General features: G+C 44.6%; 1 protein-coding gene across 1 annotated transcript; it reads right to left on the bottom strand.

Annotated features, from left to right (window-relative positions):
- Positions 1-719: 719 nt before the first annotated feature.
- Positions 720-8,640, bottom strand: LOC102274807 (glutathione S-transferase A1). The gene is given in 7 exon segments (XM_070361440.1): positions 720-918; positions 1,731-1,744; positions 1,747-1,861; positions 3,083-3,224; positions 5,139-5,271; positions 6,039-6,090; positions 8,533-8,640. Coding segments are annotated over 7 exon segments (666 nt in total). The 5' UTR covers positions 8,620-8,640; the 3' UTR covers positions 720-795.
- Between the last annotated feature and the right edge of the window lie 9,580 nt (positions 8,641-18,220).

Here is an 18,220-nt window from a genome sequence, read left to right as displayed (position 1 = left end):
CTGGGGGTTCCGGGGTGAGGGTGAGGGGGCAGTTCAGTCCAGGAAGAACAGAACCTGATACTCCAAAGGCCAGATTTCCTGGGCAGTGTTCACCGCAGGGCCCACGTATGACCAGAGCCAGAATCAGTCTCAATCCAGGCTCCCTGGCTCCATGAGAGGCCAGGGGAAATGACGTCATATATATTCATTCACATCAAATTCACACATGTCACCTGTATCATAGAGATCTGATCTGGGGGACCTTGTCAAATGAGGGTGAGGCCCTTGTGCAGAGCCCCACAGAGCCTCTTGCAGCAGAGCTGTGATGACCAGGCGGCCACAGCAGGGTCCCCTGAGCACAGAGTTTGGGTCCACTGGGTTCTTATTGCTTGCCTACCTCCCAGAACACTGGAGAGCCCACAGTAGGCAAAAGAGTTGTTCAGAAATGCATAAGAAAAGACATTTTTATTATCAGATGGAAAATATCTCTCAAAGAAATAAAGAACATGTCTTTCTGCCATGACCCCAGAAAGGTAGCTCTTTCCTATGAAAACCTAAGAATGTCAGATATAAACTGTTACACTTTTCTCTTTGATAGGCTATGTGACAGATGTTATAGGATGATCCTTGGAAAATAGTACAGGAATATATAATCTGTTTCCTGTTCTTATTTATGTTTTAATTCCAAACCAGAAAGGTGAGAAGGAGATCGTAGTAAAAAAGAACACATGGGAAGTAAATCTGCTCATAGAAGCTTTATTGTTTCATTGTTAGAAAATTTCAGAAGATTTGTCCCGGGCAGCCCCGCTGGCTTTACTAAAACTTGAAAACCTTCCTGGCTTCTTCTATTTTTTTCTCATCCGTGGGAGGCTTCCTCTGGCTGCCAGGCTGCAGAAATTTCTTCACGGCCGGGATATTGCTGACTCTGGCTTTTAGGGCCTGCAATGCACGAGAACACAGCTCGGAGTACAGCTAAAGAGCAGCCCTGTCACTACGCAACCCAGCAGGGACTCTGACACCTTCCTAGACAAGGGCCAGCCGAGACCCCTCCATCAGCACCAGGAGGAGGCCCGTGAGACAGGAAGGGGACAGCCCAGTTTTCCCCAGAGAGGTCTTAGTGTAACGCTCCATTCTGCTTCCCGATCTTCCTACCCTCAAGTGGGTTGACCCTCAAGTGCAGTGTAATGAAGAGGAGTGTGTGAGATATCAGCACAGATTAAGGCTCCAGATGTCAAGACAAGAAGAGCTAGGACACAGGGCTGGAACTGAAGACGGAAAATATGAAAGGTCATGTGTGAGGTCAGTCAGAGCCAATCTGCCCTCAAAGAGAGAGAAACGGGGAGAGAGAAATCAACGTATGAGAGAAGGAACAGGAATTGAAGGGAAGAAGTCAGATGGGGGGAAACCCACTCAGACAGACTCAGGGAAAGAGGGACACACGCGGGACAGAGGGGAGCGAAGAGGAAATGAGGACAGAGGCTGAAGTGGAAGAGGGACCAAGAGAGAGCCAGCCCTGGGTCTCTCTCCTGGTAAAAGGCAGGGCGTTTTCCATGGGGCAGAGTCCACCTCCGATGTCCTTGGCTTGACAGATTCTTTCCACACTCCGGACCAGGGCCTTGGAGTGAACTGAGGAGACTGGGGGGCAGCAAGGCCTGGACAGGGATGGGGACCCTAGCACCCCAGTCCCAGGATCCAGAGAGCAGATGCCATGTGGGGTGTGTCTGGCCCCCCAGGGCCGTGGGAGAGCTCACCTTCAGCAGAGGAAGTTGGCCAAAAGCCTGGGGTCCAGCTCTTCCACATAGTAGAGAAGTTCAACCAGGTGGATGTCAGCCCTGCTCAGCTTGTTGCCCACCAGGTAGTCTTGTCCATGGCTCTTCAGCACCTGTTGAATGGAGGGGTCAGATCAGGGACACAGGTCCCTGCAGGCTGGACCCCGTCTCCCCTGCCCCTCGCCCAGCCCCACTTCCATCTCTGCCCCTCGCTGGGCAGGTGGGAACCTCAGACCTTCTGCTCCCTCCAACTCAGAGACGGGCCAGGCAGGTTCCTGCTGTTCCCTCCTCATCCCCAGTGGAAGGCAGACCACCATTTCCGTTTCCTGTTCACACCTCGCTGTGGCTGCCTTACTTCTTCCACTGGGCCAAGGCCTTAGCACCATCTGCACCATGTTCTTGTGGACCGCACACCCTCAAGTGTGCAGCCCTGGACTCCACAACATGACCCTTCATCCGTCTCTCTCTGTCCTCTCTCCCTCCTCCTTGGGCAGTGTCTCCATCTTCATGACAGCCTTCTACCACCCTGAGCAAACTAATGCAGACTCTGTATTCCTTCTCAACTCTTTTGCTCTCATTTCCTGGTCTTACAATCTTTTTTTTTTTTGGCGGAGGGCAGGCGGGGCCGGGGGGGGTGTGGTTCATGCTTTTAGTTGAGCCTGATTTCAGGTATTTTTGATCATGAAACGTTCAAACAGAAAAAACTAAAATACGTACTAGTCATAATGATGGAACACTACTTCACTGATTTTATTTCACTTTCTTCAAAAGTCTGAGAGTCATGTCCCAAAATATCTCGATTACTTTTTCCTGAATAACTTTTCCTCTGTCTCTTTCTCTCCACCCTACTGCCCCCATATCTATCTAGATACATGTCAATCACCCCCAAAACACTTCCACATTCTCCTGACGGGCAGCTGGTCTCATGTCTCCCTACACAGGACACCAGAATATTTTCTGATGTATTGCTGACATCATGCTCTTCTTGAATCAAAGCCCCTGCACCGTGTTCTAAGGATCCATCTAATCCAGGCTCCAGTGTGGCTCTCAGAGCTTCCATAATCCAGGCTCTAAGTATAACCGTGAAATTCCATTGAGTAGAGAACTCCAGATTGGGTTTGAGTAAATAGAACTTTCCTGAAAAATTATAACTTGGGTAAAACTAGTACAATTCTTCTATACATTCAATTTTTATAAAGTGCCCTGAGACTCAGAGTACTACATTAGTATTTAGAAAGGATCACAGAGGTGAAGGCTAATGCCCCGGCCATGCCAGGCACTATTTTTCTTCGTCCTCTGACCTCTCTGCCAAAGATGCTCAAGAGTCCACTTACATTTTCAAATGCAGGGAGATAACGGTTTGTTGTCTTTTCTCGGATTAGGGTCAGCTTGGCATCTTTTTCAGCAGGTGGGCACAGTGGAAAATGCATGATCATTTCACCCAAATCTGCCACACCCTCTGAATACATATCAATCCTGAAAAGATAAAATAACCAAATTGTCAAATGTCTCTGCCTTAGATTTTTGGAATGGGTAAGAATGAGACATTGAGAGGTAGCAAAGTAATTCTCCTCCACTGGGTGCATTTTTCTACACCAGTGATTTAGCTTTGTTTTTTAAAATTAATTTTAGCATTCTAGAACAAGCCATCAGGGTAAACATATGTGTAATCTTTTTGTTATACACATGACCAAATATAGAGACAGAGCACATCAGTGACCCATCCATAGACACAGGCATGAGGGAATCGGGTGGAATCAGTGCAGGTAAGCACTGGGACCACTCCTGGGTGTGCCATCTCTGCCATGACGTGGTCTGAGCATGGTGGGTGTGATGCATTAGGACCACCTCAGTCATGTCCAGCAGGGTCCTGGCACCTCAGTCCCAGTCACATCCCTCTTCCTCTCTCATCCTGTTAGAACACCAGGCCCATTTAGAGTCCCAACACCAGCACTTTCTCCAGTTATTTCCCGTAGAACCTGGTTCCGTAACACTCTCCACATACTATTGCCAGACTCTGGTTCTGTTTGAAATAACATCCCACTGTAGGGATGGACCAACTTTCGCTCTTTCTTTCATCAGTTAATGGACATTTTTGTTGATTCTAGTTATTGATTATGAACAACACTGCTATGAATTTCTGAGTATAAATTTTAGTGTGGGGGTGTTTTTAATCCTCTTGAAAGGAATTGCTGAGTCATATGGGTAACTCTGTTTAACTTTTAGAATAACAGCAGTAGTTCCTTGAGTGCTAAGTCGCTTCAGATACGACCGACTCTTTGTGACTCGGTGGACTATAGCCCACCAGGCTCCTCTGTCCATGGGATTCTTCTCCAGGCAAGAATACTAGCACGGGTCGCCATGCCCTCCTCCAGTGGGTCTTCCAGACCCAGGGATCAAACCCGGGTCTCTTATATCTCCTGCATTGCTAGCAAGTTCTTTACTGTTAGTGCCACCTGGGAAGTTCCTTACAAGATTTTAATTTCAATCATGTAGTCCCCAGAGAAGGCAATGGCAACCCACTCCAGTACTCTTGCCTAGAAAATCCCATGGACAGAGGAGCCTGGTAGGCTGCAGTCCATGGGGTTGCAAAGAGTTGGACACGACTGAGCCACTTCACTTTCACTTTTCAGTTTCATACATTGGAAAAGGAAATGGCAACCCACTCCAGTGTGCTTGCCTGGAGAATCCCAGGGACCGGGGAGCCTGGTGGGCTGCTGTCTCTGGGGTCGCACAGAGTCAGATACGACTAAAGCAACTTAGCAGCAGCATCAGCATGTAGTCCCATCACAGCAGAGAGAATACCCCTCACCCCCAGGATATAGTTGTACTGAAAAATCTAGCTGACTAAAACTATATCGAAATGCTTGATGTAACCTTACCATTTTGAGCTCAACCTCTGCTAATCCTTGTCTAGTGGCCAATCCATATAAAGGGTTAATAAATTAAGTTCCTGGTCATCATTCTTTGAATTTTTGGAATTCAAGAACCAACTTCTTTAGATCCTTCCCTTTCTAAGCTTTATCTTCTAGACACTCAGATGCTTTGTCCCTTGTCTCTGGCTGTTGGTGGGTGTCCAGTTCAAATGAGCCTGAACCCCTGGAGTCTTGGTTCTACCATCCTCTTCGCTTCATAGACCATTCATGTTTGGAAACCTTGTCACTGTGCTATATCCATGGACGGTATCCTCTTCCATAGGCGGTTGATTTCACTTCAAGTTTGTTTACTCTTCCCTCATACTCATAGGTCTTTGCTGTACTGGACTCAGTTATGCCCCACAAGGCTTATACCATCATGTTGGTCATGATGCCCTGCTTTGTTCCTGCTCAGTCAGGGAAGGACCTAAGTTGTTACTATTAGTTATGATGATAAAACTAAAAACTACCGTACAGGGCTCTCTCCTTCATGTCTTTCCCGTAGAGGTTGTATTTGGTGGCAATGTAGTTGAGAATGGCTCTGGTCTGCACCAGCTTCATCCCATCAATTTCAACCATTGGCACTTGCTGGAACATCAAACTCCCATCTTTTGAAAGAAAAAAAGAAGGGCAAAATGTTTGATATGTTGCACCCTTTTAAGACGAACAAATGTTTGCTGAAATAACCAAAGATATAAAGTGAAACACTAAAATGACCTGGTAGGCTTAAGCAGGATGGCATTTTGTTTGCCTTTTACTTTCTAACCTATTATTTCATTTATCTTCTTATTTCCCATTCAGACATATAGGCGATCCCTTGTAAATCTGGGCTGATTTGTCTTCATGTGTGTTTTAGAAAGAAGCTGGAAGAGTCTGCAACAAGTGTGCCAACAAGTTGCCATTTAACGGAAGTTCCAGAGAAAATCTCTGAACAGGTAAGACATGTTTTGAGAGAGTTTGCCCTTTCTCTGCTCACTGAGTCTACATTATTGCTAGGATGTTACTTTGCCAAACCCGGACTCACAGCAACTTCTGGGCCTGTTTCTCCCCTCTTCTGTCAGATCTTCACCTTTTCCTGACTTTAGGTGGGAGCACTGTGTGGTCACTCACGGTGCAGAAAGGCAGAGAAGCACAGACCGAGCATTCACGGGCACTGGGGCTGGCTCCTTTAACAAACACTCGAGTTCCAGCCCTTCCTAGTTCCGAGTGAGTTGCAAGGCATTTTCAAGGAGACCCGCCTCTTACCTTTAACCATATTTCTCCCACTCTACTAACCCCACTCCCACCACACACACAGCACGTTGGTGGTGTTGAAACCTCAACTTAAAACTTCTACTGGATACTCCCATCAGAGGAACTTAGTTCCTGGGCTTACCATTTTTTAACTTATCCAAGTCTTCTGGTTTTTCTATAAATTTCTCTTCAAACTGAAAAGCAGAAAGAGTCGATAAGTTTTTGTTGTTTCATTCCATAGAATAGCTGAACTTGCGTGGCCTCTGTCTGCTGCCCACTATGGAGACTGTAGGATTTCCAAGTTCGGCAGGGTGCACAGAGGACAGTGATCAAGGCCATTTGGAGATTTAGATTAGAGCCACCAAGATAAAAATGTGGGTTGTGGCAAGTAACTGCTTATTTTGCAGGCCAATTCACCTCTACCCTGTCCCCACCTCTGTCAGTGATTAGGTAATGATTTGGGGGGAGGAGAATATCACTGGAGGGAAGGGACTGGGAAGTTCTAGTTATGGAGTTTTAATGTACCTGGAAAGCCTTTGTCTCCCTGTGAGATCAGGACAGGATTTTGGGGTATCCCCTAGCATGGGGTATCCATGGGGCCATTGACTCCCTTAGAGGCTGCCACCGGAGTCCTCTGCTGTATATTACCTCCTTCCATTCAACTTTTTATTGTAAACAAGGGTCTTGATTGTGAAAAGTTTGAGAACTGGGGATTTCTAACTGCCTCATTGGAGTAGTTTATTGTGGATCTAAATGATCCCATACGGTGAAACCATGTAGATAGTGAGTGTGTGGGCAACAATTTATAAAGCACCCAGTTCAAGACAACCCTAAGAGGCAATGACAGGTGGGTAGTCATTGTGAGAAGGGGCTGGCTGGTCAGCTGTTTCTTGCGAAACTGATGGAGATGCAGGATTGCGAGGATCAGGCTCTGGGCCCAGAGAACCCAGAATTCCAATGTTCTTTGGTCAGTCGAGCCCCACACCCTGCTCTGTCAGGCTTGGCTGGACAAGAGGAAGCCTGGATGCTCTCAGCATCTCCCCCTTCTTCTCCGTCCTGTGCTGAACTCATCCTGCCCAGGGACTCTGAACACATCCTTGAACCCCAAGGCTGAACCGCAGTGAAAAATGTTGGTTGTTGATTTATAGAAATGAAACCACCTGGAATGGCACTGTTTGGATTTTCTATGTACTTGTTTCTTTACACACTTGAAAATGGACCAAGCTAATGTGCCCTGCATTCCTGAAGTAATAGAGAAAGTATAATATATAGAGGCTTAGGTAAACGTGTTTTTAGGAAGCTAAGGGAGCACACTAGAGGTTCCCTTTGCAGAACCTTCGAAGGCCTTTGAAGGCCTCACCTGAAGCCTTCTTTTACTGTTCTCCTCTAAGGGACCAAATCTCTGACCTCTGTCCATGACTCCATCCCCAGGAAACCCTCACAGAGTTGCTGGCTCCCTCTGATCTGGGCTAAGTGCTTTATTGAGTGACACCTCTAGAGGGCAGCACTCAGCAGAGTTGCACAGAAGCGTATCAATATACTACTGAGAAGGTGGCGTTTTTACGCTCAAGTCTTCTGTGTCCTCTTTTAGTCACCCACATACGTGTCTCCATCCTCACTAGAGTGTAAGCGGCCTGAGGGGAGGGACTGTGTCTGTCTTGACGATTCATGTATCTCTAGGGCCTGGCACGAAACCTGGCACTTCAAGGTGCCCAACAAATTCATTGCTGAGTGAATGAATGCATTAAATCCAATAGGCAGTTTGCTACAGTCTGCACTGCTCTATATTTCTGGTTTATGTTTTAACTTTAATTACATTTCTCTTCTAATATGTATATTTTTGTTTTTTATTATGGAGATTTGTGGCACGCACAAAATAAAAAATACAATGATGCTCCTTGTAAACTTACACCAGCTTCAGTAATTATAGGCTCAACCCAATCCCAAGATATCTATATGCCTACACCCCTCTCCCTGGTAACAATTTGAAACAAATCCTAGGTATTATATATTTCATCTTTAAACACTTCATGGTATATTACTAGTTCATTAAACTTATTTTAAAATTGACCTAAATACATTAAAATGCCTGACATATTAATAATAATTATTCGTATCAATTGATATTTAATATTCATATTTCTAATTGTTGCATGAATGTAATAAATATTTTACAGTTTTCAAAATCAAAATTCAGGAAATTTCCTGACAGTTCAGTGGTTAAGGCATGGGCTTTCACTATTGTGGGCCTGCTTTTGATCTCTGGTCAGAGAACTAAAATCTCACAAGCCTCACAGCTAAAAACAAATAAAAACACAAATTTGTTTTCTATTGTCCTTGAGAAGAAGAAATTTCAATAAAAATCTGTTAATCTAATACCTAATAAATGTTTTTAATGCAAAATTTTTAGCAGATCATTTAATAAGGAAAATCTCCTCTGTGAAAAAAGTAGTATGATACAGTCAATTTCCCTGGAGTAGGAAATGGAAACCCACTCCAGTGTTCTTGTCTGAAGAATCTCAGGGACAGAGGAGCCTGGCAGGCTATGGCCTATGGGAGCGAAACGAGTTGGACATGACTGAGTGACTGACTAGGCACCCACGGTCAATTTAGATCCAACTGAAGATGAAACCTACCTCCACTCCAGCTGCAGCTAGGAGCCACCGAATGCACTCCATTCTGCCGCGTCCATTGAAATAGTGAAGAGTGGGCTTCCCTGCCATGGTGGCAGTCTCTTGGTTTCTCTAGCCCTTAATGAACCAACAAATGAACCAATGAATGAACAAAGAATAAAAGCATAGAAGCTAACGCCTTTATGATATATGGCTGAACAGCACAAACAATGCTGAAAAATCGGCCTCCCTCAGGGCAATTGGAAGAGTCCCTGGAACTTCTTCCTTAGATCAAATTCCCACTCTCATTAGCCACCTGTGGGAAATTCCACCAATCATTGTCCAGTCTACACTGGGTAAAATCTGATTTTCTTGGCAGGCTAAGAAGTGAGTCTGTGGTATGGATGCGTGGGTGGGTGTCAGGGAGGGCAAAGATTAGAGAACTAGTATTTATTGCAAAACTCCTAATATTCCTGCCCCAATGCTACCTGTCTCCTGAGAAATCTGTATGCAGGTCAGGAAGCAACAGTTAGAACTGGACATGGAAAAACAGACTGGTTCCAAATCGGGAAAGGAGTACGTCAAGCCTGCCTATTGTCACCCTGCTTATTTAAATTATATAAACAGTACAATCATGTGAAATCCCAGGCTGGATGAAGCACAAGCTGGAATCAGATTTCTGGGGAAAATATCAGTAACCTCAGCTATGCAGATGACACCACCCTTATGGATGAAAGCCAAAGAAAACTAAAGAGCCTCTTGATGAAAGTGAAAGAGGAGAGTGAAAAAGTTGGCTTAAAGCTCAACATTCAGAAAACTAATATCATGGCATCCGGTCCCATCACTTCATGGCCAATAGATGGGGAAGCAATGGAAACAGTGAGAGACTTTATTTTTGGGTCTCCAAAATCACTGCAGATGGTGATTGCAGCCATGAAATTAAAAAACGCTTGCTCCTTGGAAGAAAAGCTATGACCAACCTAAACGGCATATTAAAAAGCAGAGACATTACTTTACCAACAAAGGTCCATCTAGTCAAAGCTGGTTTTTCCAGTGGTCATGTATGGATGTGAGAGTTGGACCATAAAGAAAACTGAGCGCTGAAGAATTGATATTTTTGAACTGTGATGTTGGAGAAAACTCTTGAGAGTCCCTTGGACAGCAAGGACGTCCAACCAATCCATCCTAAAGGAAATCAGTCCTGAATATTCATTGGAAGGACTGATGCTGAAGCTGAAGCTCCAATACTTTGGCCACCTGATGCAAAGAACCAACTCATTGGAAAAGACCCTGATGCTGGGAAAGATTGCAAGCAGGAGGAGAAGGGGATGACCCAGGATGGGATGGCCGGATGGCATCACCAATGTGATGAACATTAGTTTGAGTAGCTTCTAGGAGTTGGTGATGGATAGGGAATCCCGGCATGCCGCAGTCCGTGGCGTTGCAAAGAGTCGAACAAAACTGAGCGACTGAACTGAACTGAACTGAATGCTGACCACTTTGAACACATTATATCTTTAATCCTCACAAGAATCCCATGAAATAATTATTATCTCCATTCTTCAGTTGATGAAATGGACCTCGAAGCTTAAGTAACATTCATGGAAATCCACACCCAGGATTAAAACCAGGGCAGGGCAGGAACCCACACATATGTAGGCCCTGGGAGCCTGGGAAGGAGGGGCCTTGGAGCCAGAGGACTTCACAGACAGCAGGAATAGGAGGAGGAGGAGACAGAATCCGTGTTCAGCTCATTGGCTATTATGCTGCATTTGTTCAAAATCTGAAATTAGAGCTCACTTTGCTTAACTGTTGCTCAAAAGATCCCGATTCTTTCCACAGATACAGGATGCCAAATCCTTCCATTTTCTTGGAATTGTACATTCTGCCTCTCTTGGTGCATCTTATGTCTAGAGAAAGGGATGTTACTGCATTAACTGTACAGTCTAGGTGGAACTGACATTTGTTCTATGTCTGTCATGCACTGCGCATTATCACAAATTTGTCTTCATTTAACCCTACAAGAATCACCTGCTATGAAGTTGCCATTGCTCTCATTTTGCAGTTGGGGATACTGAGATTTCTAGGGTAACTTGCACAAAGTAGGTGGCGAACTTGGGATTCAAACCCATTTCTATATGAACCCAAGTCTTGGCCTCATTTTTCATGTTAACATTTTTCAAACTAGGCATGACAATCCTTCAGTGGACTGTGAAATTTTCCAGTTTTTAAAATAAAGCATTGTTTCATGAGTTGCTCATTTCAGCTATGTGTGCGTTGTATGTTCAGGTAGAAGAAAGCACATAGGCACACTCATTTGGTCATGGTATTGGTAAGAGATACGTAGGTCTTTTCAGGTCAGTGAAGTTTGAAAGCCCCTAGACTACAGCAGCCTATGTGTAGAGTGGACATAGCAGGGAACCAGAGAATGAAATTCAAAGGCTCCAACAATAGACAGAAATTATTGGCCAAAAAGTTCTTTTGGGTTTTTCTGTAAGATGTTACAGGAAAACTCAAACATTATGACCAAACCAATTGTTCTCTCATGGGCGTGAATAGAAACATACTGCTGCTGCTGCTGCTAAGTCGCTTTAGTCGTGTCCGGCTCTGTGAGACCCCATAGACAGCAGCCCACCAGGCTCCCCTGTCCCTGGGATTCTCCAGGCAAGAACACTGGAGTGGGTTGCCATTTCCTTCTCCAGTGCATGAAAGGGAAAAGTGAAAGTGACGTCGCTCAGTCATGTCTGACTCTTCGCGACCCCATGGTCTTCAACCTGCCAGGCCCCTCGTCCATGGGATTTTTCAGGCAAGAGAACTGGAGTTGGGTGCCATTGCCTTCTCCATAGAAACATACAGGACTTAATAAAAGCAGGAACCCCAAAGCCAGAACATAGGAAGAAACACCTGCGTTTTCTATTCAAATCCTAGCTCTGTTTAGTAAACATTAAGATCTTGCAACTTTTTGTTGAGGAGTTCAGGACAAAAATATACTTCTCTTTAGTGGATAAAGAATGAATAACTTGAATTTTAGATAACAAATTTCAATATCCACATGTTTTCAATATCCACATTTTAAAAAATTTATTTAGTTTTGATTTACTTTTTTATTTACATATGCACATTTTTAATGTGAGATCAATGGTCTAACCTTTGCAAAATAAAGGATCCTTAGAAAGATACTTAACTCGTCCATCTTGAAGTTGGAGATTGTGTATATTGTACTTATCATGTAGAACGGAGGAGCTGTGATTCAGCAGAATTCTGAGCAGGGTGTTGCTGTGAAGTGGAAGTCACAGATCCTCCTCACATTAAATTCCATTATCCAATGACTAAGGATCACGTTACAAAGGGAAATGAAGTTTCAACTTACATAATACTTTATCATATCTTTCTTATAAGTAACTTTCTTCACTTTTTGAAGGCTGGGGCAAACATGATATAAACTTCCTGGCTCCCAGAAAATGAGAACTACAGAGATTCAGTGACTTGCCATCAGTCACATACGTGTGTTCCCAATTCACACTCAATATCTAGCAAGTGTGTCCACCCTCAGGACAACCCCAGAAACGGCTTCTAGTATCCTATTGGAAGACGAAATTCAAATTCAAAGAGTTCTGTGAGCACTGGGGTCCTTTGAAGACATCTTCTGAATTCGGGTCTGGGCCCCCCGCAAGCAGGTAATGCATATGTTCCCCTCTGCTGCTCTCTGAGACCCTTGATATTAGTTTGTTCCCCATGCAGAATCCTTTGGCCAATTAACAGTTCAATGGGAGAGAAGGAAACATTAATTCTGTTGGCTGATTCTGAGGAAAAACGGATAAAAACATACCTTACTTTACCCAGACCTTAAAAACTTACTGTGAGTATCCTGAGCACTAGTATAACTATATTTGACCTTCATAAGGAGGCAGGCTTACATTCTCTGAAAAGGAATGTGTCTTGGGATGATTCCAGTGTGAACTAAAGGAGCTGTATCTCAGGGAGTAGGTGGGAGGGGGCTCCTAATAACAGCGTTTCTTAGCAGAGAGAAAGGAGGCTTAGAGACAAAGCCCAACTCCTTTCCTTATAAGATATATAAACCCAGGGGAGCTGTTTAATCTCTGTACCTCAGTGTTCTCTTTTGAAATACAGCTATGTCTACTAGTGAGGGCTGTTGAGGAAATTCAATTAGATAAGGCATAAAAAATTCATAACAGGGAGCAGCAAATCCAGCTTCCATTCTGCTCCCAGTTCCTGGGAGATGGCTGAGTGAGCACACTGGGGAGCACGCAAGGCTTCTGTCTGTATGTCTGTCTATCTGCTATCTCCCTCTTGACTTCCAGCTCTCGTGCTGTGCTCTGCTGTGCTAAGTCGCTTCAGCCCCTATAGCTCTAGTAAGAACAGGATTTTATATATATCCAGACTGTGTCAACTACTTTATAAATTGGTTCTCTTTTTATTTGTCTTGTGTGAAAGATCAGTGATGCTCGCTGACTAGATAACCTGGATTGGAGGAAGTTTTTGGCAAAGGTTCAGCGAGGTCTGGCACAGCCTTTTGAAACCCCAAGACTGAAGTGGACCCCCGGTTCTGCCCCTGAACCATGCACCCCGCCTGCCGTTCCCCCAGGCCTTTGCCCTCCCACTCACTCCCTGATCTGGACCCTCTGGAATCTTCTGCCGCCACCCAGCCCCTTTGAATGGGTTCCAGCCATGGCAATGGGAAGCCCACTCCTTTCTATAGCAGGAGTCCAGGGGCTCTCACTCAGTACCCTTCTCTCCACCCTCCTGTCCCTCACTGATCTTTCTTCAGCATCTTCTGTCCGGTTGACCTGTCCACGGATTTCCTCCTCAACTAACACTCATTGAGCAGTTGCCTGCACCAAGACATGATGGCTGGTGGGGAACACAAGAGGAATCTGATGTGGTTCCTGCCCTGGAGGGGTTGAAATCTAGCCAGAAAAACAGGTTTGTAGACAACTGACAGCACACAAAGAGCCCTGCAATGACTTCACTTGAATGGGTTCCATGCCAAGGAGCATGATTCTCTCAGCCACCAAGTCAGAACAAGGGGAGAGGCTGCAGGCTGAGAAAGCAGGGAGTGCTGCCCGCCTGACTCGGTTGGCCCCAGAGCCATAGCATCTCAACCTCCAAGCCAGTGACTCTCATGGGGTCAAACCTCATCCCCATCGAAACATTGCTCTCTGTAGCATCTTGCAAAGTACTTCTTCTCATCCCAGTCTCAGTATCTTCTCTTTTCAGGCTTAGGTACCATATTTCCCCTGTGAATTGCCATGCCCTGGACAACTCTCGGACTTTCACAGGATCTCACTGAACCTCTCCTGCCTCAGGCTTTTGATTTACCCCCAATAGTAATACTGGTAACAGAGCGTTGTTTGTCTGCATTCTGATTCGAATGACTTGTACCTTCCAGTCAGGTGAATTTCTTTACTTTTGGAAGCTAATTCTCTGCTCCTGTATTATCTAGTTTTCACATCCAGACTTCCTGTGTTGAGGAGTCTGAAAAGTCATATGAACCAGTGATTCTCAACTGGGGCTGATTTTGCTCCCCCAGCCCAGAGGACATTTGGCAACGCCTGAGGACACTGTTGGTTGTTCAAACTAGGTGGAAGGGCGGCACACAATTGGCGAGAGACCAGAGGTGTCTCTGATGTTGGGGGTGGTGGGGCTGCCTCCCCCGTGCGTCTGATTGCTCGTTACTCCTCAGTCTGCACTGTATCCAGATTTTTCCATCAATCCTGTGGTCTTTTTAAATTTAATATAAAAAACTTTTTTAATTGGAGGATAATTGCTTCACAATGTTGTGTTGATTTCCTTTGTACAATAACTGGAATCAGTCACAACTATATATATATATATATATATATCCCTCCCTCTTGAGCCTCCTCCCACTCCCATCCCACCCCCTTAGGGGTCACAGAGCTCAGGCTGGGCTCCCTTGTAGCAGCTTCCCACTGTGACCCATTTCTCACATGATAGTGTATATATGTCGTCGCTGCTTTCTCAACTCATGCTACAACCCTGTTATCTTAACAGGCACATTTATTGCATATTTAGTTGGAAACATCTATGATTGATGCAGCTGGCTTCTAAACTATGATATCTCCCAGGATAAGGTATTTTGTAAAACACAGAAATTCTTCTGTAGGCATGTTTATCTTCTAGTCTACTTTCCGGGCGGTCACTACATGAGAAAGGAACCTCTCCCACAGCCTGTGTTCTTTCTGTAAGTACAGAGTGAAAGGGAAAGTGAGAATATTGATCTTCACTGTGTCAACCATATTGATGAAGTGACAGTTTCTTTTAAAACTTTTTAAACTATCACTGCAAGTATCTGAGAGGCATCAAGTTTGCAAATTTGAAGAAATATCAATGTATATGTCAACACTGTTGTTAAGTATGTTCCTTAAGCCTAATTCAATATACATTTCTATAGCAAATATTTTTAACTAAAACAACCCAAAAAAAGACATTATACAGAACAGGTCCCCGCAACAAAGAATTACCCAGCTTGAAATGTCAATAGGGCCAAGGTTGATAAACCCTGCTCCAGCCAATTTCTAGGTTTCCCATGAATTGCTTGAGCTCCAAGAGAGACAGAGGGGGACTTGCCAGCTGGCCAGTCACAGCAAAGACTGAGTTAAAATCCAGTTTTGCTGGCAGTAACTGAGTCATTCCAATTATAGTTAAATCTTAATTTTGAGTCCACACAAGTCCACACAGTGTTACCGCATCGCAATTCCCACCTGCTGTGTGTTGCCTGTGTCTAAGGAGCAGGCAGCTTTAGCATAAACACCTACTCTCCCCTCTCATGCTGGTCACACTCTTGGATTGTCTAAAATGCTGCCATCCTTTTTTCCCCTCATATCATTAATTTGTCTCAGATCTAAATTCTCATGCTTAGTTTTCGACATTCTTCATTTTTACATTTCTATATCCAATAGCAATTGACTAAACAGCTTGAATGTCCCCTAAGCAGAGCAAGAAGGCACATGTTAGCGTGAAACAGCTTTTCTTGTGCTAAGGAAACATTATACAGACATGCAAAGTCAGCACTTACCTTACAAAAGTCTGTCTCCCACTTGACTCAGCACCTCAGTGCCAAGTTCATGTTATTTATCAGCTCTTATCACAGTTGACTGACTGACTCCTCCTCTCTGAAAGGGGCAGAGAACAGTTAAGGAAAAGCCACCCCCATGGTGTTCAGGGCCACTGGTTTTATGCTAGATTAAAAAAGAAAAAGGCAAATTGTCCTCTTATCAGGATACACCTTGTTAATAACTCTTTTAGAGATCAGCAATTAAAGATTAAACACAATATTTCCAGTTGATTGTATCCTCTTGCCAGTCAATGAAGGATGGCCTTTGGATAAAACTTACTTTTCTTGAATTGGCTTTCATGAATTGGAGACAGGCACTAAAGCAGATGATAAAATCTACTGTGGGGACCCCAGGGAGCTGCGGTCATGAAGGTTCACATGGACCTCTGCCATACTCTTTACCCTGAGTTGTAGATAAATATGGGACACCCAATTAGATATGAACTTCAGACATATAATAAATAATTTTTTCATATAAATACATCCTAAACATTGTATAGCATGGGTTCATGCTTAGTTGTGTCTGACTCTTTGCTACCCTATGGACTGTACCTTCCAGGCTCTTCTGTCCCTGGGGTTTTCAAGGCAAAAATATTGGAGTGGGTTGCCATTCCATCCTCCAGGGGATCTTCCTGACCCAGGGATTGAAACTGGATCTCCTGCAGAAAATTACAGGTGAATTCTTTACATGAGCCATGATGGTGGTCTCCAAAAGAAAAAAAAGTCCACGTCTGAAAACCTGGAACCTCTGGATGGGATGGAATTCGGAGAAAGAGTCTTTGCAGATGTTAAGGAACCTGAAGTGAGACTATCCTGGATTATGTAGATAGGCCCAAACCCAACAACAAGTGTGCTTATAGCAGAAGAGAAAATACACAGACACACACATATGGGTGATGTGAAGATGGAGGCAGAAATTGAAGTGATGTGGCCATGAGTCATGGAAAGGAAGGATGATCAGGAAGCAACAGTTAGAACTGGACATGGAACAACAGACTGGTTCCAAATAGGAAAAGGAGTACATCAAGGCTGTATATTGTCACCCTGTTTATTTAACTTTTATGCAGAGTACATCATGAGAAACGCTGGACTGGAAGAAACACAAGCTGGAATCAAGATTGCCGGGAGAAATATCAATAACCTCAGATATGCAGATGACACCACCCTTATGGCAGAAAGTGAAGAGGAACTCAAAAGCGTCTTGATGAAAGTGAAAGTGGAGAGTGAAAAAGTTGGCTTAAAGCTCAACATTCAGAAAATGAAGAACATGGCATCCGGTCCCACCACTTCATGGGAAATAGATGGGGAAACAGTGGAAACAGTGTCAGACTTTATTTTTCTGAGCTCCAAAATCACTGCAGATGGTGACTGCAGCCATGAAATTAAAAGACGCTTACTCCTTGGAAGGAAAGTTATGACCAACCTAGATAGCATATTCAAAAGCAGAGACATTACTTTGCCAACAAAGGTTCATCTAGTCAAGGCTGTGGTTTTTCCTGTGGTCATGTATGGATGTGAGAGTTGGACTGTGAAGAAGGCTGAGTGCCGAAGATTTGATGCTTTTGAACTGTGGTGTTGGAGAAGACTCTTGATTGTCCCTTGGACTGCAAGGAGATCCAAGCATCCATTCTGAAGGAGATCAGCCCTGGGATTTTTTCGGAAGGAATGATGCTAAAGCTGAAATTCCAGTACTTTGGCCACCTCATGCAAAGAGTTGACTCATTGGAAAAGACTCTGATGCTGGGAGGGATTGGGGGCAAGAGGAGAAGGGGACGACAGAGGATGAGCTGGCTGGATGGCATCACTGACTCAATGGACGTGAGTCTGAGTGAACTCCAGGAGTTGGTGATGGACAAGGAGGCCTGGCGTGCTGTGATTCATGGGGTCGCAAAGAGTCAGACATGACTGAGTGACTGAACTGAACTGACCTGATCTGAAAAAGCCATCAGAAGCCGGAAGAGGCAGGGAAGACTTCTCCCAAGAGTGTCCAGAGGCAATGCAGCACCTTAACTTTGGACTTCAGGCCTCCAAAAGTGTGAGAGAATTCATCGTGTTGTTTTAAGCCCCCCAGTTGTAGTAAGTTGACACAGCAACTGTAGAAAACCAACACACAGACCTGTTTACTTCCCCAGAGCACAGGATTACTGTGCAGCAAATCCTACACAACTCATCCATCCCACTATAATTTATATCTTTTATACTTAAATTTCATTCATTTGATTAAATGTTCAGCATTCTAATTTTCCCAATGTCTCATAAAGACTTATGTGCAGTTGGCTTACTTGCATTAGGATCAAAGCAAGGTCTGTCCATAGCATTGGAGTGATATGAACATCTTGGTCTTGAAGACTTGGATGAATGAATAGAGCTGTGAGGCAGATGAGAGTGGGTGGGGACTGTGAGGAATTCCCACAGCCCAGACCCCCGGGCCATGGAGGTGTGTGTGGAGGTACAACCATTCATGGTGGAGCCCTGAGGATACACAGGGCTGGGCCCCCATCAGGAACTCACAGATGCTGGGGGATCCCAGTGGCCATCAGGGGGTTTACTGGGCTCTGGGGGAAGCAAAGAGGTGCGTCCAGCTCTCCCCAGGGAGCACAGAGCTCAGTGTGGCCC

This window comes from Bos mutus, chromosome 23 (assembly GCF_027580195.1).
Source record: "Bos mutus isolate GX-2022 chromosome 23, NWIPB_WYAK_1.1, whole genome shotgun sequence".
Classification (NCBI taxonomy): domain Eukaryota; kingdom Metazoa; phylum Chordata; class Mammalia; order Artiodactyla; family Bovidae; genus Bos; species Bos mutus.
The sequence above is the reverse complement of the archived record's forward strand: the minus strand, read 5'-3'. Positions and strand labels throughout refer to the sequence as shown.